The sequence below is a fragment of the Sorex fumeus genome, unplaced genomic scaffold (genome assembly GCF_029834395.1).
Source record: "Sorex fumeus unplaced genomic scaffold, SorFum_2.1 ptg000073l, whole genome shotgun sequence".
Taxonomy (NCBI): domain Eukaryota; kingdom Metazoa; phylum Chordata; class Mammalia; order Eulipotyphla; family Soricidae; genus Sorex; species Sorex fumeus.
In genome coordinates this window covers 17,943,661-17,967,296 of record NW_026606130.1, presented here as the reverse complement: position 1 = coordinate 17,967,296, position 23,636 = coordinate 17,943,661, and the positions used below count along the sequence as shown (strand labels likewise).

The following is a 23,636-nucleotide window of genomic DNA, read 5'->3' as shown; positions in this document are numbered from 1 at the left end:
CATCCAATCTCTCAGGTAAGGAAACAGGTTTTACTGATATCTTGTGTCATGTGAAATTCCAAGTCAGGAGAAGAGTATTGAGGACCTCATTTCTCCCACTCTAGGGCATTTCTTTGATAGATAAACCTATTTTTATTTAACATTATGGTCATCTGGATTATTTTAGAACCTCTAAATCTCAGAGCTATGTAAGATAAAACTCTCTTAATCGTTAGTCTCATAACCGATATAATTCTACTAACGCCAATGCTATTAATCATTTATGTGCATTTTTAATGGCCCACAAAGCAGAAACTCATTTTTTCCTACTTACCTCTTAAAACATCCTCATAAGTCTCTCAGGGAACTGAGATCTAGGAAAGGGAAACCGCTTGACCAAGGTAATTGAACCAGTCACACCAACCATCCTGTTATTACATTTTTGTCCTCATGACCCTGCAGAAAGATAATTTTAGCAGCAGGAAATATGAGATATGAGACTACTGGGATTTTGGCAATGTTTAAAATAGTAAACCTGCAATTGAAATTTGATAAACTAAAAATGGCCTGGTATTACCTATTTTTTTTTTATCACTTTACTAATCCTGAACGTAGCAACAAGATAAAACAGGTTTTACGGAAAAGCCTCCATTTGGTTTTTCTTAGTCAAGTACCAACTTATCTTTCCAGTCATGTCAGTCTTTTGAAACCCCCACACTTAAAACTGTACAAGCTAGCTTTGGGGGGCTAAAGCACACTGTATACTTTTTTGGCATCTGGGACTTTGCTCAGCCTGGAATGCCTTCTCTTTCTGTCCATTCACAGTGAATTTTGACTCAATTCCAAGGCCCAGTTGAATGTTTGCCTCCTTAGGGAAGGTTCCCTAATATCCTTGTTACAGAATATTAGGTCTTATTACAGGATATTGAGTCTCATTCTGCTCATATGCTTCTTTCATTTGAGCAGGTATCCACCTGTGTTTTATTGTTTCAAATTCCCAGTTGTCTGTGATTTAGAATCACAGTCTTAATACCTTTGATGATGGAAACTGGATACTAATTATCTTTTATCTAGGTTTCCAGTGTTCAGTTCAGACTCCACACAGTGAATATTCTTGGGTAGTAAGTGTTCTGGTGTAGAGTGTGGTATAGTAACATGATATGCCTAAAACATCAATATTAAAATAATGAAAAACATCAACAATAATTTCTAAAAATAATTGATTAAAAACTAGTAGTTGTGGGGCTGGAGTGATAGCACAGTGGGTAGGGCTTTTGCCTTGCACGCGGCCGAACCAGGTTCAATTCCCAGCATCCCATATGGTCCCCTGAGCACGGCCAGTAGTAATTCCTGAGTGAAGAGCCAGGAAAAGAGCCTGTGCATCGCCGGGTGTGACCCAAAAAGAAAATAAATAAATAAATATTAGTAGTTGTATTCTGTCCTAGATTAGAAGAACATATAAATAAATAATCATGTAGCACTGTCCTCCCATTGTTCATCGATTTTCTCGAGCGGGCCCAGTAACGTCTCCATTTTGAGACATGTTGAATAAATAATAAAAGTTGAGAATGTAAATGCAAAGAACTCGGTGGAGAAGTAATCTGAAGTTAGAACGAAGCATTTTGAAAAATTCTCAAACTTCAGAAGTGGGCACACAGAATAAGCAAACAAATAAAAACTTCCCTGAGTTGCAAATTCTAAAAATGGAGTTACTCCTGGGAAGGAAAATCATGCAGTGTGACTTCCTAAAAACTCTCCATTCCTGACCACGTTCCCAAATTGTGGGATATATAGTAGGATTCCATAAAGAGTATTAAGACAAGTAATGATCAGTAATAAAAGAACATGTGGGGTAATGAAGTGTGTGGGTATGAACGTATTTGTAGGGGTTAAGGTGCATAGGAGGGATTGGCCATATGCTTACTACACAGGCACTTACATAAAAGTATCAGACCTTCCATAGTAGCAATATAGGATACTTTCTTCTTAGCCACTACTCTGAACCACACTAGCCTCCAATATTTTCATTTTCATGCCTGGATAGGGTCAAGATTCACTGGAGCTTATTGCTAGGTTTGTTAATTCACAACCCAGATAGAAGATTTTGTGTAACATCATCTATGAAAGCTAGAGAAAATAATCAGAATCATTAATCTAGAGCATGGATGCCATAAAACTCTCCAAAGACCTTCGGTTACCTTCCTCCAACAACTCCTTCACTTTCAGACAATTTTAATTTTAGTAGGAAACTACTGAAACCTATGAGGAAAAAAGAATCTTGTCTAATGTACTATAGCAAAACAGTGCCACTTACCTTAGCGAAGTAAGAGATTTAATCTCTATCATTCAGTTCATTCAAAACTGGAATGTACTAAATTAGATGTCTAAAGAAGTCATGGAGTTGCTCTTTGGGTCAATGTTCCACAAAAGATTAAAATGGATGAAAAGTAATTAGATATTAGGTAAGTAGAATTAGCATCTTTCCCCCAACTTTTTCCTTATCTTTTAATGAACATCACAAATGATTACTCATATGAAGAAAACTTTCCAGATAGCCCAAAGAATAAGTTTGGATTTATACAATTCATACCTTTTCCCCTCTTGTCTCACCTGTTCTCCGGGAGACTTTTTCCATCTCTAATTATCTGATAATTTTCCTGGAGGACACTCTGATCTTGCATTTAGATCCCTAGGACAAGGTACAGAGGGTGCTGCCCAAGAGGTAGCAAATCCAGAGACATTTACTGGTTCCCTATGAAGACTGGAGAATCACTGGTAATATCAGCTGATGTAATTGCCAGAGATGTTTCTGAGTCACCTAGAGTATTTTATTATCATACAGCGGTAGGGAATTTGCCTTGCACGCAGCTGGCCCGGCCAAGCTGGGTTCAATTCCTCCTCCCCTCTTGGAGAGCCCAGCTACCGAGAGTATCTTGCCCGCTCTGCAAAGCCTGGCAAGCTACCCATGATGTATTCAGTATGCCAAACACAGTAACAAGTCTCAGGATCGAGACATTACTGGGCCTTCTCGAGCAAATCGATGAACAATGGGAGGACAGTGCTACAGTGCTACCAACCATGTGTTCATTTTGTCCCAAAGGTCAAAATAAGGTACTGAAAAATAGATAAATTAAAAACAACAAGATCTGGGAATTCTTGGGCTGAGTTTGATTTTCAATGCAAATTAGCACAACTCCTTACTAGAAATTGATTTTGCAATTTCAAGCAAGGGCAATAAAATGTTCATTTCCTTTGTTCTACTTAAATGCCACTCCCAGTACTCAAAACTGCTGTTAATAAGCCAAAAAGCCTAGAAAAGTTCATAGCACTAGCATTTTAATTGTATAGCTATTCTGATGACAACAGTTAAAAAGGCAACCTTAAGTCCTCCAGGTATAAAAGCTTATTATTGGTTCTTCTCTGCAGATATTGAGGATGTCTTTAAAGCCATGAAGATCTAAAGAAAAATGTGCTGTAATTATGGATGAGGAACCTAAGAATGCAAAGTTATGCTTTTTCTGGGCATCTGACATTAATTCTATTTTTGCTTTCTCGGAACAAGTCATTAATCTGTTGATATTCTTGGTACTGTCCATTTTTTATTCACTGATGCCTGATATAGGTTGTGGCTTATGTTGAGGGATGATGCTAACAAGATGAAGCAGAACTCACTAATCACAAGTTTTGGCAGTCTAGTGACAGAAATGAAAAAAAAGTGTAGTAGTTGTGTTAAGTGCTGTGACAAAAAGAATTATAAGGTGCTGAGAGTTTCCAGAGAGAAAAAAAAAATCTAACCAAGGAGATGCTCAGTTAGGAAGAAAGTATTCCTTGAGTTCATTAAGACAACATATGAATTCAAGCTCTATCTTCACAAGCACTTGATGTAATTGTGTTGCAGATGTAACTGTGCTTCCGTGGAAAGGGCTTCACATGAAATTGGAGGAGGGAACAACAACAACAACACTCTTGAGAACAAAGGCTTAAGAGAAGGCCACCTTGTACAGTTGGCCTAAGAAGGCAACAAAACATGGAAAAGCAATGGAATACAAAGGGAGACGGTGCTGGTGTGAAAGTTAAAATCTGAGCAGCGATTTTGAGCATCTGAGAAATGGCGTCAGCAGAAAGTACGACTGAGGCCACATCTATAGGGCCCCACAAAATGTCTTTACTACAGGGCAGTTTGAGACAAAATACCTTCCCTACCTCCTTCTCCAATAAAAGTCAGAGCCCTTCTCTTAAGCCATTGTCCACCAGATTGTTTTTTTTGTTGTTGTTGTTCCCTCCTACAGTTTCACGAGAAGCCCCTCCCACGGAAGCACAATTACATCTGCCACACAATTACATCTGGTACATCTGATACTTGTATTCTCTGGGTGTTTACATAAGCGGGGCTTAGGTCCGGGGAGCAATTTGGAACAAGGCTAAGCTGCTCAACGAGTGGCGAAATTTTTTAGTTTTATAATCGATAGGAAGCACCGAGAGGATTTTTGAACAACACCGGAACGCAGACTCAGGAGTGGGTGGTGGGCGGAGAGAGAAACAGGAACCAATTGGAATCCTTAGAATTAAGACCTTTTCCTGTTACTTCGTTTGTTACCCTAGCCAATGAGAACTGAGGTACTTGAAGCCCCGCCTCACGTGCGTCTGACCTTTGCGTGATATGCCCTCCCGAGTACTGTGCAAATGCGCGCCGAAGTATGGTCTTGGCGAATTAGGAGTTTTCGCGTTCACTGGAGCCCTACTTTGTCGCGAACTTGGGTGGATTAACTTTTCGATGGTACGATGTTGCGTATAGTGAGCTGGAATATCAACGGAATTCGGAGCCCTTTGCCAGGAGTTTTTAACGAGGATCCCGGCAACTGTACTACTATGGCTTTGGGACGCATATTGGATAAACTGGATGCTGATATAATTTGTCTCCAGGAAACCAGAGTGACCAGTGAGTACTCAAGAATACAGAATCTTATCCTGCTTGCCCCTTCCCGCCAACGTTTGCCCTCTTCCCTTTCTCATATCACGTTTCTATTTCTCTATTATTAGAGCCCTCTATTTTGATTCATTTATATCCTTCCGCTTAAGCCCCTATTTCTCACAACTAGATCTCCTCATTCTCACTTCATCTGTCCTTAGCGGAACAAGGTCAATTGTTTCCCCATTTGCAACTCCCATTCTCACTTAGATTCTCGAATTCCCACTCATTCTCCTTCCCCAAACTCAGTCCACCAAGTTCCACACCTCCTTAGTACATCTCATACCCAAGTCAAACCTCCAATTCTCCTTTCCTGTCCCCACCTCAGATTCACTGATTCTCTATTTTTGACCTCAGCTTGGACTCCATAATATGTTCCTTTCGTTCTCCTTGTTCTTTAACTGTACCCCATTTCCATGCTCACAATTTGTCATGGTTTCTGCCTCATGCCCCACCCCAAAATTAGAATCATTAATTCCTTCTTTCTTCCATCCATCTTCCAGTTTTAGCTTACTTTCCTGATTCTTTGCTCACCTCGCCACTTTTTGAGATGTCCTAACAATTTTTCCTCTCTCCTGTTCAGATCCTCAAATATCTTCTTTCCTAGATCATTAGCCCAGGCTCCCAGTTGTTGATTGTATATGACCATTTTCCAGCTCTAGTTCTCTTTTATTACTAGTCATCCAGCCCCCAGCCTCTTAATTATCTCCCCCACCTAGTTTTCCAATTCCCATTCCATAGTCTATTCCCCATTTCTAATATTAATCACATATCTTGTTTCCTCCTTTCTGATAACAGGTACTTTATTTTCCATACTAACTCTGGTTGTAATGTATGCAAAGAATTAGTATATAACAGTAATTCCAGGGTTTTGTGTGTCCTGGGTCCTGGCCTGGTTTTATCTTTGACAATCTTGCATCTTTCTTTCAGGGGATGCGCTGACAGAGCCCTTGGCAATCATTGAAGGTTATAACTCTTATTTCAGCTTCAGCCGCAACAGAAGTGGCTATTCTGGTAAATGGGCTTTGGGGGGATTTCAAATTAGTTACAGCATCAGTTAATGCAGAAACAATTTCTAATATTTGATAGAAAGGTAACAAACTTAGAACTTTATTGAACTAAAGCCATATAAAATCATGTGAAGGATAATTTTATATATATATATATATTTATCCTGTTGGACCTCAGATCACAGTAGTGTGGTGATTTTTTGTATGATCTCTGGAACCAGACTGCATGAGTTTGAACCCTAGCTTACTTTCTAGCGGTGACCCTCTGGCAAGTTACTCTTTATGCGTCAGATTCTTCAGCTGGAAAATGTGTATGATGCCCCTTCCTGGGATTAATATTTAATTAATCTATGTGATGGAAATAATAATAGGTAATACTTTTGACCACATACTATATAGAAATTAGAATTTCAGAAGTTACTCTAATATTTTTAGATAAAGGAACCAAAACTCCAGTTTTTGAGTCTCAGTTTGAGTAGATTCGGGAGAGTAGAATCACACTTGATGACTCCTGTGACCTGTGTGTGATTAACAGTCAGGCCTACTCAGTACTGTATCTATCTCTAGGTGTAGCCACCTTCTGTAAGGACAGTGCTACCCCTGTGGCTGCTGAAGAAGGCCTGAGTGGCTTACTTGCCAGCCAGAGTGAGAATGTGGGTTGCTATGGAAACATGGATGCATTCACTGAAGAGGAGCTTCGAGACCTGGATAGCGAAGGTCGGGCCCTCCTTACACAGCACAAGATTCGGTAATGGTCCCCATTCTCCTGTCATTGTGAGTGTGATAATTCTAAGGGTTGCCCTATAAGCACACATTTATTATGAACAAGTTTCTAAATTTGTCTTTCCTGAACTCTGGTCCAATATAACCCTTGCCAATTCATGTTCCCCAGGAACGTTAAATTTTCCATCTCTACAGTGGGGAGAGGGAGAAGGGTTACCTGGAAATGCAGCTCTCTTATTACCAATGGAACCTCAAAAATAGCTTAGGTAGTGCTAAACTCACTGTTTTAAGTTTTGTTTTAGTGTCTTGTCTTTAAAAATGAAAACATCATCATCTGGATAACTTAAATTGATCATCTAGAATGCCTTTTCTTCTTCCTCAGCTATATTCAGTCTTCAGTCCTATGCATGCCATCTCATTCATATTTTGCTCTTTTATTCCCCAGATTACCATTGATTGGAAGCTACAGAGTTTTAAGAAGGGAAGTAGTTGGATGCTTGAAAATGACCCCTGGGTTTTTTTCTCTGCAGCACACAGGAAGGAAAGGAAAAGACCTTGATCTTAATCAATGTGTACTGCCCTCATGCAGACCCTGGGAAACCTGAACGCCTGGCCTTTAAGATACGCTTCTATCACTTACTACAGATCCGAGCAGAAGCCCTCCTGGCAGCTGGCAGGTACTATAAACCACAGCAGCAAGAATTCCTTGAGCTGGTTCCGGATGTCCAGTGTTGTCTAAAGCTCCATTAAAAAATGATATGGGATCTTTTGCTTTTGACTTTTTGGTTGGTGACATTAGCATGCTCACCAGAATAAACCCAGTTTTCTATGAGCTGTGAAGACTCAGTGTTGTAACATTAGAGGTTTTGTACTCAGGCACCTTTTTCACTCATTATGATCCTCAGTGCATGCCTATGTTTTCTTTTGTCAAACAAGTATGTCAATTCCTACCTCAGAATGTTTTTTTTTAAATATTTGGACCACACCCAGCAGTGCTCAGGGTTTATCCCTGACTCAGCCCTAAGGTTTCAATCCTGTCAGGGCTCAAGGGCCTTATAGGGTACCAGCGATTGAACTTTGGTTGGTCATATGCAGGGCAAGTGCCCTACTTACTGTACTATCTCTCCTGAAATTGGGTTGGCTGGGTATAAAAGGCAGCATGGTTGTGATAAAACTAGAGAGACAATCTGCTATGTTGGTTCCCATCTTGGCTTCACTGTGGAAGATAGCCTGAATTGCAGTAGTGTATCGCCCAGGACTTGAATTTTCTTTCTTGAATTGAGTTGATGACTCCATATCATGTTTTACAGCCACGTGATTATTTTGGGTGACCTGAATACAGCCCATCGTTCCATTGACCACTGGGATTCAGGTAACCTGGTAAGATTCCTTCTAGGCTCCTGACATCACTCTTAATTGTTACTCTGTTTAACCAGCTGATCAGTGCTAAATTTTGGGGTCAGGGTAACTTCTTTCATGGAAGGCAGAATTTGATTTACTATTCTCAGAGTACAAGGATTGTTTATTTGTCGAGACATTATTGACCTTGCCCTTTGCCTAGCCCTAAGTCATGTGGGGACTCAGTTACTAGTCATATCGAACTCTTACCCTCTCAGAGCATGTGGGACAATTAAGGTGGTAATCGGCTATAAGTACATAACCCACTTTTTGAGGTTCTAGTGACGAGAATGGTGTTTTCAGTAGTGATATTGATATGGTTGCTTAGGGGACTAGTGAAACCCAGAAATGGGATTCCTCTATCAGAGTGGACATCAGGCAAGCACTGTCTGAAAAGATTGTGTCTTAAAAGCTAAGTAAAATAGTGCTTTGGAGTAGGGGAAGCTAAATATTCTAGCATGAACAAAGGCTGCAGAGGGATTATTTACCTAGCATGTATGGGGAACTGCAATTCCTGTAGTTTTAAGAGATGATATGGGAAGGAAGTTGACTGCCAGGAAATAGGGCTCTGGAGCCTATATAGGAGTCAGGTTTTGAGAGCCTTGAACTCCATACTGTCTTGATAATTTCTCTAAGTTACTCTGTTCCCTTTATTTTTCCTTTTCTTGGGGTCATATCCAGGTGTACTTAGGACTACTCTTGGTTCTGTGCTCATGGGTCATTCCTGGTGGTACTTGGGTTGGTTACATGCAAGACAGGAACCTTAATCCCTTGCTGTCTCTCTTATCCTCTATACTTCTTGCTTTGAATTGAACAAACCCTGTTTGTTCTGTGATGCAGAAAGAACATCTAAGTCTAGATTTCTAAGTTCTTTCTGGTCTTTCTCCTGCTTCCATTTCTGTACTTTTGTGTACTTTTTCTACTACTAGATTGCCCCCTCTCTGCCCATTGCAAAAGCTATTCTCATTTTAGTTTTTCTCAGTGCCCTGAATTGAGGGATGCCCCATCCTTCTGTCTCTGAATGAGCCTTTCATTTCTCACTCCCTCTATGCCAGTTTTTCTCAATTTCTGACAGATTATTAGAACAGGGACTTTTTACGGTCACGGTCATGGTCCTCCCGTTGTTCATCGATTTGCTCGAGCGGGCCTAGTAATATCTCCATTGTGAGACTTGTTACTGTGTTTGGCATATTGAATATGTCATGGGTAGCTTGCCAGGCTCTGTTGGCAGGGACTTTTTACAATGATATTAATACTTTGGAGATACAGCAAACCAGTTAAAATCAGAATTTGATGTAAGTGGTACCAGGGTAGCAGTATGTTATAAAAATTACTGTACTGATTTTATTGTACAGGTTTGAGAGATACTGACTTATTTTCTAAAAGCTAGTTCTTGGTTTGTCACATGAGGGCAAAGATCATTAAACTACATTTGCATAATTCAGCTTAGCTCTGGACTTAACATAAGGAAGGAGTTATAAGAGTATTTCTCAGGACTGGAGTGGTAACACAGGGAGTAGGGCGTTTACCTTGCATGCGGCCGGCCTGGGTTTGATTCCCAGCATCCCATATGATCCCCTGAGCACCACTAGGAGTAATTCCTGAGTACAGAGCCAGGAGTAACCCCTGTGCATTGCCGGGTATGACCCAAAAGCAAATATATATATGTGTGTGTGTGTGTGTGTGTGTGTGTGTATGGGTGTATATATATTTCTCAATTAGTTTGCTGATGAGCCATATAAATAGAAATGTGACTTCCAGCTAGGAAAATAAGAATAATAAAACTATGGAATGCTAATAGTGGTATGGGAAGGGATACATACTTCTAAGTATGAGGCCTTTTGCATATTTTCTTGTACTCATTTACTTTTTTTTTGCATTTTGGGATACACACTCAGTAAGCCCTGAGTAGTGCTCAGGGCTTACTTCTGGCTCTGTGCTCAGGCTCTGTGGTGCTTGGGTACCATATGCAGTGCCAGAGATGGGAAACATAGCTAGCTGTGTTCAAGGCAAGCTTATTAACTTATGCATTCTTTCTCAAGCCGTCTCTCTCTTTTTGTTTTTTGGGTCAAACTGGCAGTGCCCAGGCTTACTCCTGTCTCTCCTTAGGGATTGCTCCTGTCGTTACTCAGAGACTATGCAGAGTGTCGGGGATTGAACCTGGCTTCATTGATTCCATGGCAAATGCCTTACCCACTGAATTATCTTTCTATCCTTCACTTCATATTTTATGCTTCCTGTGATAGTGTTAATATATGCCATCTCTCCTTATTTTAGAACCATGTTCGTTCTCAGCATCTCCTATATTTTTATTCCAGAAAAATAATTAATAGACAGTAATTAAGTGACATTTTCAGTTTTAATATCCTGCAAATGAATGTGATCATTCTCTGTCTGTCCCTCGCCCCCTGACTAATTTCATTCAACATGATACTCTCCATGTCCATCCATGAACACTGTCCTTCCATTGTACATCGATTTGCTCGAGCAGGCCCAGTAACGTCTCCATTTTTTTGAGACTTGTTGTTACTGTTTTTGGCATTTTGAATACGTCACGGGTAGCTTGCCAGGCTTTGCGATGCGGGTGAGATACTCTCAGTAGCTTGCTGGTCTCTCCAAGAGGGGTGGAGGAATTGAACCTGGCTCAGCTTGGCTGGCTGCACGCAAGGCAAATGCCCTACTGCTGTGCTATCGCTCCAGCCCTGTATAAGCAAATTTCATCACTTCATTTTCCCTAATTGCTACGTAGGATTTTATTATGTAGATATACCATAGTCTCTTTATCCACTTATCTATTCTCAGGCACTTGGGTTGTTTCCAGGTTCTGGTTATTGTGAATAGTGCTGCAGTAAACTTAGGAGTGCAGAAGACTTCTGCATTGTGTTTTTGGAACCCTAGGGTATGTTCGCAGAGTGGTATTGCTGGGTAGCATGGAAGTACAATTTCTAGTTTTTTGAGGAATGCGCATATTGTTTTCCAGAAGTCTGGATCAGTGGGCATTCCCACCAGCAGTGAATGAGAAGACTCACTTTTTAGTCTTTTGATTTCACTGAAGTGACACCCCGTGGTTGTTCTAACCAGAAAACCTTGTTCTATTAGTATTGTTCTTTGCCTCTTGTTCCCACATATAATTTATTAGCAAGTAGTATTGAGTCTGGTTCCAAACCAACCTTTAATTTCAGTTTTCTCTGTTTTTTTCTTAAATCATCCTAGTTTAAGCATTAATCATGTTTAATTTGTTTTCCCTTCAAGTACTAAGTTTTTATATATGCTCCCGTAGTAGGTTTGCAGTAGAGACTGTTCTTTCAGTTTTAGCATATATTGGTTTATTTTTGCTGAACCTTAACATTTCAGCTTTATACCTCTTCTTGTGATCAAGGACATCTAGCATGGAATCATATTCCTGCTTTGCCCCGAGCATAATTCCTAACATGCTTTTCTTTGAGCATTTGTTATGCTGAATGCACAGTTAAGTAGAGTGGATAGGTAGATAATGACAAAGTATTTTTTATTTTTATTAAATAACTGTGAATTGCAAAGTTATTAATTGTTGGATTTTAGGCATATAATATTTCTACACAAATCCCACCACAAGTGTCAACTTCCCTTCACCAGCATTCCCATAGTCCCTCCCCACTCCTGGATCCTCGCCCATCCCCTTCTGTTAACTTGACAGGCGCATTACAAAGTTTCAGTGGTTGCATTTTAGAGCTCATGTTTTCAGTGTTGTTGACTCTGTTTTGGATATGTGGCCCTAGTACTCTCTCATATCACCAGTATAACTGAAGTCCTGATGCCTGTCCACCCATTACCTCTTGTTCTCTTCTGTTACCATCTCTTGATTTCTTCCTATCTCTGCCCTTCTCTGTAAATACTGGGGTGAAGGGTGATCTAGGCACTCCCCTTATACTACAATATATTTCCTCATCTAGTATTCTATATTCCATACATAGGTGAGATCAATCAACCTGTGTTTGTCTTCTTTTGGCTTACTTTACTCAACATAATATCTTCCAGTTCCAGCCACGTTGCAGCAAATTGCATGATTACATTGTTCCTTGCAGCTGCATAGTATTTCATTTTCTAGATGTACCAATCTTCATAATCCATTCATCTGTCGTTGGATATCTAGATTGATTCCATATTTTAGCTATTATACTGAGTGCAACAATGAATAATGATATGCATATGTCCTTTTTAGAAAGTGTTTTCATGTCCTGGGGGTAGAGGTCCCAAAGAGGGTCATATGGCAACTCAATTTTAAGTTTACTTGGAACTCTCCATACTGTTTTCCGCAAAGGTTGTACCACACAACATTCCCACCAGCAGTGGATGAGAGTTCCTTTTATATCACATCCCGGCCAATGCAGATTTTTCCTACTATTTTTGATATGGTATCTCATTGTCATCTTCCTTTGGAATTCTCTTATAATAGTGGTACTGACCATTTTGTTATGTGCCTACTGGCCATCTAGCTATCTTCCTCTGAGAAGTTCCTGTTCCTTTCTTCCCATTTTTGATAAGGTACTTGAATTTTTTTGTTGATCTCTGTGAGCACTTTATATATCCTGCATAGCAAACCTTTATCTGATGTTTTGAATGAAAATATTTTTACAATTCAGTTAGCTGTCGTTCAGTTTTAGCCCGTATTTCTTTTGCCATGCAAAAGTTCTTCAATTTTATGTTTATTTTTGCTTATTTTTTATTTTGTTGCTTTTGCAAGGGTCTGGAGCGATAGCACAGCAGGTAGGCGTTCGCCTTGCACACAGTCAACATGGCCAACCCGAGTTCGATTCCTCTGCCTCTGTCGGAGAGCCCGGCAAGCTACCGAGAGTATCTTGTCCAAACGGCAAAGCCCTGGCAAGCTACCCGTGATGTATTCAATATGCCAAACACAGTAACAGGTCTCACAATGTTACTGGGCTCGCTCAAGCAAATCGATGAACAACGGGAGGACAGTGACAGTGACAGTGCTTTTGCTAGGGGCATTATTTAAGATGTCTTTGAGGTACATATCTTGAAGTGTTCTGCCTATATTTTTCTTAATGTACTTTATATTTTCTGGTTGAATCTCAGGGTCTTTGATCCACTTTGAATTGACTTTTGTGTCAGGTGAAAGGTATAGATTCAGCTTTAATTCTTACACATAGTTAGCCAGATTTCCTAGTACCATTTGTGAAGAGGCTATCTTTACTGCATTTCATGTTCTCAGTTTTCTTATCAAAAATAAACTGTCAAAATACAGGATTTTGTCATTGAATATTTGATTCTTAACTGTGATCACAGGACCAATTACAGTACCATGCAGTTTTGATCACTATAGCTTCAAAATACAGTTTCAAATTAGGTAATAAAATACCTCCCATTTTTAAAATTTTTCAATATAGTTTTTTTCATTAGTGAAACACCATGAGGTACAGTTATAGACTTACAAATTTTTGTTCTTGGGCTTCAGTTATACAATGATCAAGTACCCATCCCTCCACCAGCGCCCATCCTCCACCACCACGGGTCTCAGCATCCCTCCCACCCCCCACCCCCCTGTCCCACCCTGCCTCTGTGGCAGGGGATTCCCCCTTGTTCTCTCTTTTTTTGGGTCCTGTGTTTTGCAAGAGAGGCATTGAGTGGCAATCATGTTTGGTCAATAGTCTACTTTCAGCATGCTTCTCCCAACCTGGGAGGATCCTCACAACACCCTTTATTTGGTGCTCTCTTCTCTCTCTGAGCTTCCTTTTCCCCTAGAATGTGTGGCTGGCCTCCAAGTCATGGAGCAAAATTCCTGGTACTATTCTCAGCCACTCCTGGGAGTTAGTCTCTCATTTTGTTGCTTTATGTTCCCCAGATGAATGCAATCTTTCTGTGTCTATCCCGCTCTTTCTGACTCATTTCGTTTAACATGATACTTTCCATGTAGTACGACTTGTATGTAAATTTCATGACTTCATCTTTTCTAACAGCTACATAGTACTCCATTGTGTAAATGTACCAAAGTGGGCGTGGCTTCTGTAGAAGTGGGCGTGGCTCAATATAATTTTGGCTATTTGTGTGCTTTTCCGATTCCAAACACATGACTTTTCTAAATCCTGGAATCCTGATATCTGAATTTGGATGGGGATTGCATTGACTCTATATAATAGCTTAGCTAGGATAGTCATTTTAATAATATTGAATCTATCGATCCATGAGCATGGGATATTTTTCCATGACCTAAAGTCTTCTATCTCTTTTTTAAAGAGATTTAAAGTTATCATGGTATAGATCTTCCATGTCTTTTGTTATGGTGATTCCTAGATACTTGGTGTCTTTGGTACTAACTGGAATAGATTCCTTGATTGCTTTTTTCCCTGACTCATTCTTTGTATATAAGAATGCCACCAATTTTTGTGTATTGACTTTGAAACCGGCCACTTTGCTATATTGGTTTATTTCTTCTAGATGCTTTTCTGTGGATTCTTTAGGATTTTATGTATATAGTCATGTCATCTGCATAGAGCAATAATATGAGTTCTTCTTTTCCAATTTGGACCCCTTTGGTTTGGTTTTCTTGCCTGGTTGTTGTACCCAGAACTTCTAATACTATGTTGGATAGAAGTGGACAAAGTAGACATCCTTGTCTTGGACCTGATCCTAGAGAGATTTCTTTCATTTTTTTTTCCATTAAGGATGATACATCATGTTAAGTGAAATGAGTCAGAAAGAGAGGCACAGACATGGAAAGATTGCACTCATTTGTGGAATATAAAGTAACAGCAAGAAAGACTAACACCCAAGAATAGTAGAGATAAGCACCAGGAGCATTGCTCCATGGTTTGGTAGCTGGCCTCACACGCTGGGGGATAGATAAATAAGGGACCACCAAGTAAAGGGTGCTTGGAGGGCCCTCTCAGAGTGGGATTTGCATTCTGAAAGTATATAGACCAAACACGATGACCACTCGATACCTCTGTTGTAAACCACAACCCCCAAAATGAGAGAGTTATGCCCTGCCACAGAAGCGGGGCAGGGTGGGAGGGATGAGGTGGGAGTGGGGGAGGCACACTGGGATTGTTGGTGGAGAATGAGCACTGGTGGAGGGATGGGTACTGAACATTGTATGACTGAAACGTAACCACAAAAGTTTGTAAGTCTGTAACTGTACCTCAAGGGGATCCATTACAATAAATAAATAAGAAAAAAAGGATATTGGCTGTGGACTTGTTATAGGTGGCCATTATTATCTTGAGGAATTTTCCTTCTATTCTTATTTTTGAAGGTTTTTATCATGAATGGATGTTGGATCTTGTTAAAGGCTTTTCTGCACCAATTGATATGATATATAATTTTTATCTTTTATTACTGTTGTGTTACTATGTTTGGCATATTGAATACGTCACAGGTAGCTTGCCAGGCTTTGCCGTGCGGGCGAGATAATCTCAGTAGCTTGCCAGGCTGGGACCGCTCGAACAAATTGATGAACAACGGGAGGACAGTGCTACAGTGCTATTACTGTTGTGTATTACATATGATGACCCATCTTTCTATCCCTAGGATGAATCCCACTTGATCAGGAAGTATTATTTTTTGGATTGGGTTAGTTAAGATTTTGTTAAGGATTTTTACATTGATTTTTTTTCCCTTAAATTTTTATTAGTGAAACACCATGAGGTACAGTTGTAGACTTACCAATTTTTGTGCTTGAGTTTCAATTATACAATGATCAAGTACCCATCCCTCCACCAGTGCCCATTCTCCACCACCACCAGTCCCAGTATCCCTCCCACCCCCTTTCCCCCCATCCCACCCTACCACTGTGGCAGGGCATTCCCTTTTGTTATCTTTCTCCTTTTGAGTGCTGTGGTTTGCAAAAGAGACATTGCAGCACTGTTTACAATAGCTAGAATCTGGAAAAAACCCGAGTGCCCAAGAACAGGTGACTGGCTAAAGAAGCTTTGGTACATCTACACAATGGAATACTATGTAGCTGTCAGAAAGGATGAAGTCATGAAATTTACATACAAGTGGTACTACATGGAAAGTATCATGCTAAGTGAGATGAGTCAGAAAGAGAGGGATAGACATAAAGATTGCATTCATCTGGGGAACATAAAGTAACAAAATAAGAGACTAACACCCAAGAATAGCCGAGATAAGTACCAGGAGGATTACTCCATGGCTTTGAGGACAGCTGCACACGCTAGGGGAAAATAAAGGGTGTTGGGAGGTTCCTCTCAGGATGGGAAATGCATGATGAGAGTAGACTATAGTCCGAACAAGTTTACATTGATTTTGATCGGGGAAATTGATCAGATATTTTCTTTTCTCGAAGTGCCTCTGTCTGCTTTGGGTTTTAGTGTAATGTTAGCTTCATAGAAGGTGCTAGGAAGGATTCTTTTGTCTTTTATTTTGTAACAGTGTAAATTGTATAGGCATAAATCTTCTTTGAAGCTTTGATAGAACTCACCAGTAAATCCATCTGGACTAGTAATTTTATTCTTAGGGAGATTCTTAAATACTGTTTCAATTTTCTCATTTTTAATTGGCCTTTTTGGGCTTTCTACGTCCTCATTGTTCAGATTTGGAAGATTATATTACCCTAAGAATCCATCCATTTCTTCTAGGTTCTCCAACTTAAGAGCATAAAGTTGTTCATACTAACCTCTCATTCTATTTCGAATTTCTGAAGGATCCATTGTAAGTTCTCCCAATTTATTTCTATTTTGATTTATTTGAACATTTTCTCTTTTTTTGTGAGTCTAGCTAAAGATTCATCTATCTTGTTTATTTTTTCAAAGAACCAGGTCCTGGTTTCATTGATTCTTATTATTGCATTTTTGGTTTCTGTGTTATTGATTTATGCTCTGTTTTCTATTATTTACCCCTTTATTCTACTTTGTAGATTTGTTTTTCTTTCTCCAGATTTTTGAGATGCGTGTTTAGGTTGTTGATATGGACTTTTTCTTTCTTATTATAGGCCTGTATTGCTAATTTCACATCAGCTTTCTGTGTCCTTAGGGGAGTCACATGGGTTTGAGAGGGGTTTGGGAAGGGCTTCCTCAGTCCAGGGTAGGTCACAGGCACCACAGTAGTTATGGGGCTGGTTGGGAGATGGAGCCCTTGATGCATGAGGATAATGAACTAGCTGGGTGTGACAAAGTATTTTGTGTTTTATTTCTGTTTTTGTTTTGGGGGCAATCCCTGGTTCTCTGGATTTACTCGGGGTTCTGTACTTAGGGATCACTCCTGGCAGTGATTGAGACGCTACATGTGGTGCCAGTAATCAAATCCTGGTCAGCTGCATGCAAGGCAACTGCAGTACCCAGTATATTATCTGGTCCCGAAGACTGGATCCCTTTACTTAGGAGAGTAGTATGGTTGGTTTGTAAGAACTCTGACACATACAACATAAACCAAATCATGTTAGATAGTTTAAATGAAAAAGGCAGTGGTCTCTAACTGCCCATACCTACTTATTAGAGGCAAACATTTAATTTTCCATATTTCATTCCTTTGTAATGATAAGCAATTCTGAGAATCGCTATGATTAAGCAAATAACAAGCTTTCATACTTAGCATTTATGGACCAGTGCAGAGTATATATAGCCTGATGCAGCGTGAACAAGGAAAGACTTTTACATTAGAATGGAAATTCTAGGTTTGCCATGTGTTTATTGAGCAGTAGACTTCTTTGATGCAGCCACATTTTTTTGTCTGTAAAATGAAGCACTTAATTTGAGTACCTTCCAGTTCTATCTTGTATTTCTGCCTCTCACTTCATTTCCTTCCTCCTCCAGGAATGCTTTGAAGAGGATCCAGGGCGCAAATGGATGAATAAGTTGCTCAGTACCCTAGGGTGCCAGTCTGGGTCCCACCGCATAGGGCTTTTCATTGATAGCTACCGTTACTTCCAGCCAGAGCAAGAGGGTGCTTTTACCTGCTGGTCAACCATCACTGGCGCCCGACATTTCAACTATGGCTCCCGGCTTGACTATGTACTGGGGGACAGGAACTTGGTGATAGACACTTTCAAGGATTCATTCCTGCTGCCTGAGGTTATGGGCTCTGACCACTGCCCTGTAGGTGCGGTCATGAGTGTATCCCCTGTGCCTGCAAAACAGTGCCCATCTCTTTGTACCTGTTTCCTTCCTGAATTTGCAGGTACCCAGCTCAAGATCCTTAACTTTCTTGTTCGTCTGGATCAAGATCCTGTGTTTAAGCAGTCGATGCTGCCACTCTTCAATCAAACACAGACAAAGACACACCAAAGTAAAGCTCGTGTGCGATTAACCAGGCCTCGACAAAGTCAGGTTGACTCCAGCAAAGGCCAGAAAAACTTGAAGAGCTATTTTCTGCCATCTTCTCGCTGTTCCCAAGCTTCTCCTAACTTGGAACTTCCTTCCTTGAGTTCCTTTGTGACTCCAAAGATGCAGAAAGAGGCGATGATGGACAAAGTTGGGGAGGGACAGACCAAGGTATCAGATTCAAAGAACAAGGATGAGAAGGAGTTACAGATCTCATTCTGGAAATCTGTTCTTGGGGGGCCCTTGCCCATGCCCCTCTGTGGGGGTCACAAGGAGCCATGTGTGAGGAGAATTGTGAAGAAACCAGGACCAAATTTGGGTCGCCACTTCTACATTTGTGCTAGGCCCCAGGGTCCTCCCACTGACCCCTCCTCCCGTTGCAACTTCTTTCTCTGGAGTAGGCCTACCTAAACCAACCTAAGCCTAAGGATGTCTTGTATGGTCAACTCTGTACATGATCTGAGGCCTGCTTCTTCCTAGGTTGCATTACCTTCCACCAAGGCCTCTTTCCCTTACACCTTCCTCAAGCATCCTTACTTTTCCCTTTATCTTCTTCCTCCAGCACCTCTCTTCCTCTCCCTTTTACTTGTTTCTTCACTGGTGAACTTCTTAAACCTTAATGCTGTGACCCAGTTCCCCACCTTCTCACCTTGTTAGCAGTGTACAGCAACCATTCACTAGGAGGTTGTGATTTTTAAACCCTTTCCTTCCTGGCTGGAAATGTATTTATGCCAAAATAAAGTTTATGTATTATCTGTGCTACAGATGACACTCATGGTTTACTCCTGACTCTGCTCAGGGATCACTCCTGGATATCTTCAGGAGACCACATGCAGACCACATACATGCAGGGAATCAAACCTGGGTCAGCTGCATGTAATGCAAGTGACTTAACCTGTACGATCACTCTAGCCCACATGTATTTGTCTTTTTAGTTTGTTTTGTGTGGATATCTTGGATTTATGAGTTAAGTGTTCAATTGAGTTAAATCTCTATACCATGTTAAGATTAGACTGTATCTTGATTAAACCTGTAGAGAAAGGGAAGGAAGAGTGCTCATCACAAAGAATTCTGAATTTTAGAGGTGCCTGCACTATTGACGGTGGTGGATATAGGACAGAATATACAGTATATTTCAGTATATATAGCTCACATGTACTTTGTCTTAAACTAGTTATTCCCAAGTGCTATGGCCTGTAGTTTCCACAAATGGATTACAGGGTAGAAAGAAATCAGCCTCTCCAGTTATAGAATGGCCAGGCAAGGCCAGGAATTATGCTTAAGGAAAGAGTACATTCTAAGCAGGTAGTATATTTACCAAAGTGTGCTATTCAAGTGTTTTTTGTGTGGTGGGACTTGAAAAGCTTGGAAGCAGTGTCTTAAGTTGTTATGGGGCTTTTGAAGTAGTACAGTGGTTAGGGTGTTTTGCATGTGACCAACCTGGGTTCGATCCCTGGCCCTTATACAGTCCCCTAAGCCCCAGCAGGAGTAATCCTAGAATACTGTCATGTATTGCCCCAAAAGCAAAAATATAGAGCCAAGCTGTCTCCTGTTTATAGAAAGGGGAGCTGGTAAATTCTGTTTTGTAAAGTGCTGTGGAAGGAAATGTAATGAATGGACTGAGGGGGAAGACATTCCCTTTGCTGGAAAATACCTCCAAATTTTGGAGAAGCACTCCTACAGTCATTTTGACTAAAGACCTAAAGACTGCTTATGGCTTCAAAGTCTACTCTGGGACCTTGGTTTCCATGTCTTCCAATGAAGAGTAAGTTCCTGGATTTTTGTTGAAAATCATTTTCAAACAAAACTACTAAGCATCCAGATTCTTTGTACAAATCGCAGAAGTGTTTGACTGTCTTTTTTTGGATCTTTTTCTGGACAGTGACACCATACAGTCTAATCACTGTTGTGACCTGGGAGCCTAGAGTGAAAGGTGGAGGGTTAGTTGTGGTGGGGTATTGGACCTTTGATACTAGAGTGGGTGGGAACCAATATTTTCACTATTGACAAAATTCTGAACCAACAAGTGACCTATATTTTTTTCACAGCCAGTTTTCTGAGAGAGTCATGTACAGGTACAGTGCAGCTGTTTGTTTCTGTTCAACAAAAGGCTACAAATGTTGCAATTTGCTCTTTATTTTCAGATTCAAATCAACTAGAAGGTCAACAAAGCAGAGAACAGAAGATGTAGCCTCAAGTACAGGTGCAGTGGGATCTGAGGCAGCTGGCTTCTCAAGCATAGGTTGTAACATACTGGGGTCCCATGTTTCCGAAGTAGGAACGTTCCCATTCACTCATGAGCTCGAAGTGCACAGGACGGTGACAAAAGTTGCAGGCAGCCACAGACACATCCTGGAGTGGCAGCCCCACTTCAGACCAGGTTATCAGTAGTTTCTCTGAAGGTGGTTAGGGAGAGAAGGGAATGAACTGTTAGATTATATTCTTTTAATCACTGTATCAGGATAGAATCTACCATGAAATTTACCCCTTCACCTCTTCAAAATGTCTCAGAACTGGAGATATTGTATGCTGTGACTATTGTTTATATATGGGAACTATGATGGAAAGGACTAGTTTGATTTAATTTGTAACTGTGCTGGCCACTCCTAAGTTTGACAACTCCTAAATTTAAGATGCTCTATAACCAAAAAGTTAATTCATCTACTTTCAAACTCCTAGTTTAGCAAGGAAAAAGAAACCACACAGTCTAATCACTGTCATGACCTGGGAGCCTCGAGTGAAAGGTGGGGGTTTACATGGGGTGGGGGATTTGACCTCTGATACTAAAGTGGGTGGAAATCAGAGGAGAGAATATGATGCTACTGTTTAAAGTACTTAAGTTTGTATGCCAGGGCTATCTCTCTTTTTTAATGCATACTCTCTTGGTGAGCTTATCTTTTTTAACACCATTTGTATGCTGATAATTATGAGATTTTTTAAAATCTCAATCCTAATCCTCTCCCCTGATTTACAGACTTGTATATTCAATTCTTTCTATTTCTCCACCTGGAAATTTAACTGACATCTCTAATTTTACATAAACAACATCCATGTGAACAACAACTGATATTCTTAATCTTTAAATCTATTCTTTCCGCCACTCCCTTCTCAGTTGATGGCAATCCCAGTTACAAAAATTTCAGAGCTATCCTTTGTTTTCTTCTGCCATATCCAATTCACCAGTTTGTAGCAATGGCTCTTCCTTCAAAATGAAAATCTGACCAGTTACTATGATGTTACCAAGTCTGTGCTAACCTATAGTATTGTAATTCCTTAGTGAATCTCTATGCTTCCACTCTTTCTTTCATTCTATTTTCAACATAGAAATTAGAATGGTTCTATTAAACCTGAAATACTCAACTGCTCAAATCCTTTAATATATTGGTTCTCTTCTCCATTGTTGGATATTGTCAGCCATTTAATTCTTATCCTACATAGATTGCCTCTGGGTCTGTACATTGCCTCTCTTCTCTTTTTTCTACTCATTCACCACTCATTCTTCAAATACAAAATGAATACTCCTATGCTAGAGTCTTTTCTGCCTTAAACTATTCCCTCTTTCTGGGATGACGTTCCCTTACATGTCTAACTTTACTTCCTTAATATCTTTCCCCAACTGTTATTTTAATACTCTCTACTCTAATTCTAATATTCTAGTAATTTCAAACTAGTCTGTTCTGCTTCACCTCCAGTGCTTACTCTTTCCTTGTCTACTTTCCCCCTATAGCACTTGGATCTACGTACCAAGCTATATAATTTGTTTTTTAAAAATTTTTAAAAACTATATTATTCTACTAGAATGTAAACTCCAAAAAGATGTGTATTTTGTGTTTTATTTACTACTAGATTGTGGTGTTTTAGATACAGCTCTTAGGATGGTGTATAATACACAGGAGGAATTAATAAATATTTGTTGAAAGAATAAATGAAAAGATGTCTTTAATTCTGGAAGATAAAAGGAAGTAGTCTAGAAGATAGGATAAGGTAGGGCATTCCAATCAAAAGAGAGACATCAGTAAAGCCCAGAGTTAAGAAAGATGCTTAAGTAAATTACTGGAACTATAAGTAATTTACTGTAGAAATAAAATTAAGGTGGTAAAGAGGTAAGGATATAGATATCACCATGTTGAAAGTGAATGTTATGAAGGAATGTCACAGGCCAATAATCTCAAAGGTTTTGGACTCTTTATCCTATCAGTACAAATGTTTCAATATGTATCTTGCTTTAAATACCACAAAAACATCATTGTCAATTTATAGATTAAAGATCAACATGAGTAATACTCCATTTTAGTTAAAAATTAAATATAGGGGCTGAAAATGTAAGGTAGGGGTTAAAGCACTTGCATGTATCCTACCCGGGTTTGATCCCTGACACCGCATGGTCCCTGCAAACACTGCCAGAAATGATTCTTGATCAGGAGTAAGCCCTAAGCATGGGTTTTACCCCCCTCCCCAAAACTGAAAGTAAATAGAAGGTGGAGAGATAGTATAGGGGCTGAAATACTTGAATGGCAAGGACAGATTCCAGTTTTTGATTCCTGGCACCACAAATGGTCCTCAGAGCACCATCAGGAGTAAACCCTGACTGCAGAGCCAAGAACATTCCCTGATCACCACCGTGTGTGACCCCCAAAACAAAGTAAATATAAAATTGTGATACATCTTTTTATTCTGGAACATCTTGGGGACCACTGATCTAGAACAGTGGTTTAGACTTCATGTTGGTCCACAAGTGTAAAATGGTTGAAAACCACTGCTGTAGTCAAGACAGTAGGGAAACAAAGAGGTTTAAGCAGGGGAGCTATGTGGTATCATTTCAAAACAAAACAAAACAAAACCTCTTATGGTCAGTTTTGGATTAAAAGGCAAGTGAGAGTGGGAAAGTTAAGAAGAAATGACATTGATATAGACCAAAGAAGTGAAAATGGAGAAAAGTGAACATGTTTGAGTGAGATATTGTAGAGACATTTATAATATTCATGGATGGGTGGGTTGGCTTTGAGATATGACTAGTGTAGAAAATATTAGCATGAGTCAATATTTCTGTATAAGCTTAGCATAAATGAACACATAGAGTCTGAGAGACACTTGTCTTTTATTTTGTTTTTGGGGCCACACCCAGAAGTGCTCAGATCTTATTCCTTGCTCTATGCTCAGGGATTACTTTGGGGTGAGGGGGGGCTATGGGATTCTGGGGATGAAATTTAGGTTGGCAAGGCAAGCACTCTACCCGCTTTTCTATCTCTATCTTAGTCTGAGAGATACTTGGAAGTTAGA

At 40.0% G+C, this 23,636-nt stretch overlaps 2 protein-coding genes across 2 annotated transcripts in view; one reads left to right on the top strand and one right to left on the bottom strand.

Annotated features, from left to right (window-relative positions):
• Positions 1 to 4,662: 4,662 nt before the first annotated feature.
• On the top strand, positions 4,663 to 19,085 carry APEX2 (apurinic/apyrimidinic endodeoxyribonuclease 2). Its single transcript, XM_056129983.1, has 6 exons — positions 4,663 to 4,918; positions 5,879 to 5,962; positions 6,526 to 6,706; positions 7,212 to 7,358; positions 7,992 to 8,061; positions 17,850 to 19,085. Exons 1-6 carry the CDS (start codon positions 4,762 to 4,764, stop codon positions 18,765 to 18,767), a joined length of 1,557 nt encoding a protein of 518 aa, XP_055985958.1. The 5' UTR covers positions 4,663 to 4,761; the 3' UTR covers positions 18,768 to 19,085.
• A 1,389-nt stretch (positions 19,086 to 20,474) lies between these two features.
• Positions 20,475 to 23,636, bottom strand: part of ALAS2 (5'-aminolevulinate synthase 2) — a 36,319-nt gene continuing 33,157 nt past the window's right edge. The window contains exon 10 of the mRNA XM_056129982.1: positions 20,475 to 20,752. Within this exon, the coding sequence (XP_055985957.1) occupies positions 20,589 to 20,752 (164 nt within the window). The 3' untranslated portion in view covers positions 20,475 to 20,588. The remainder of the gene's footprint in view (positions 20,753 to 23,636) is intronic.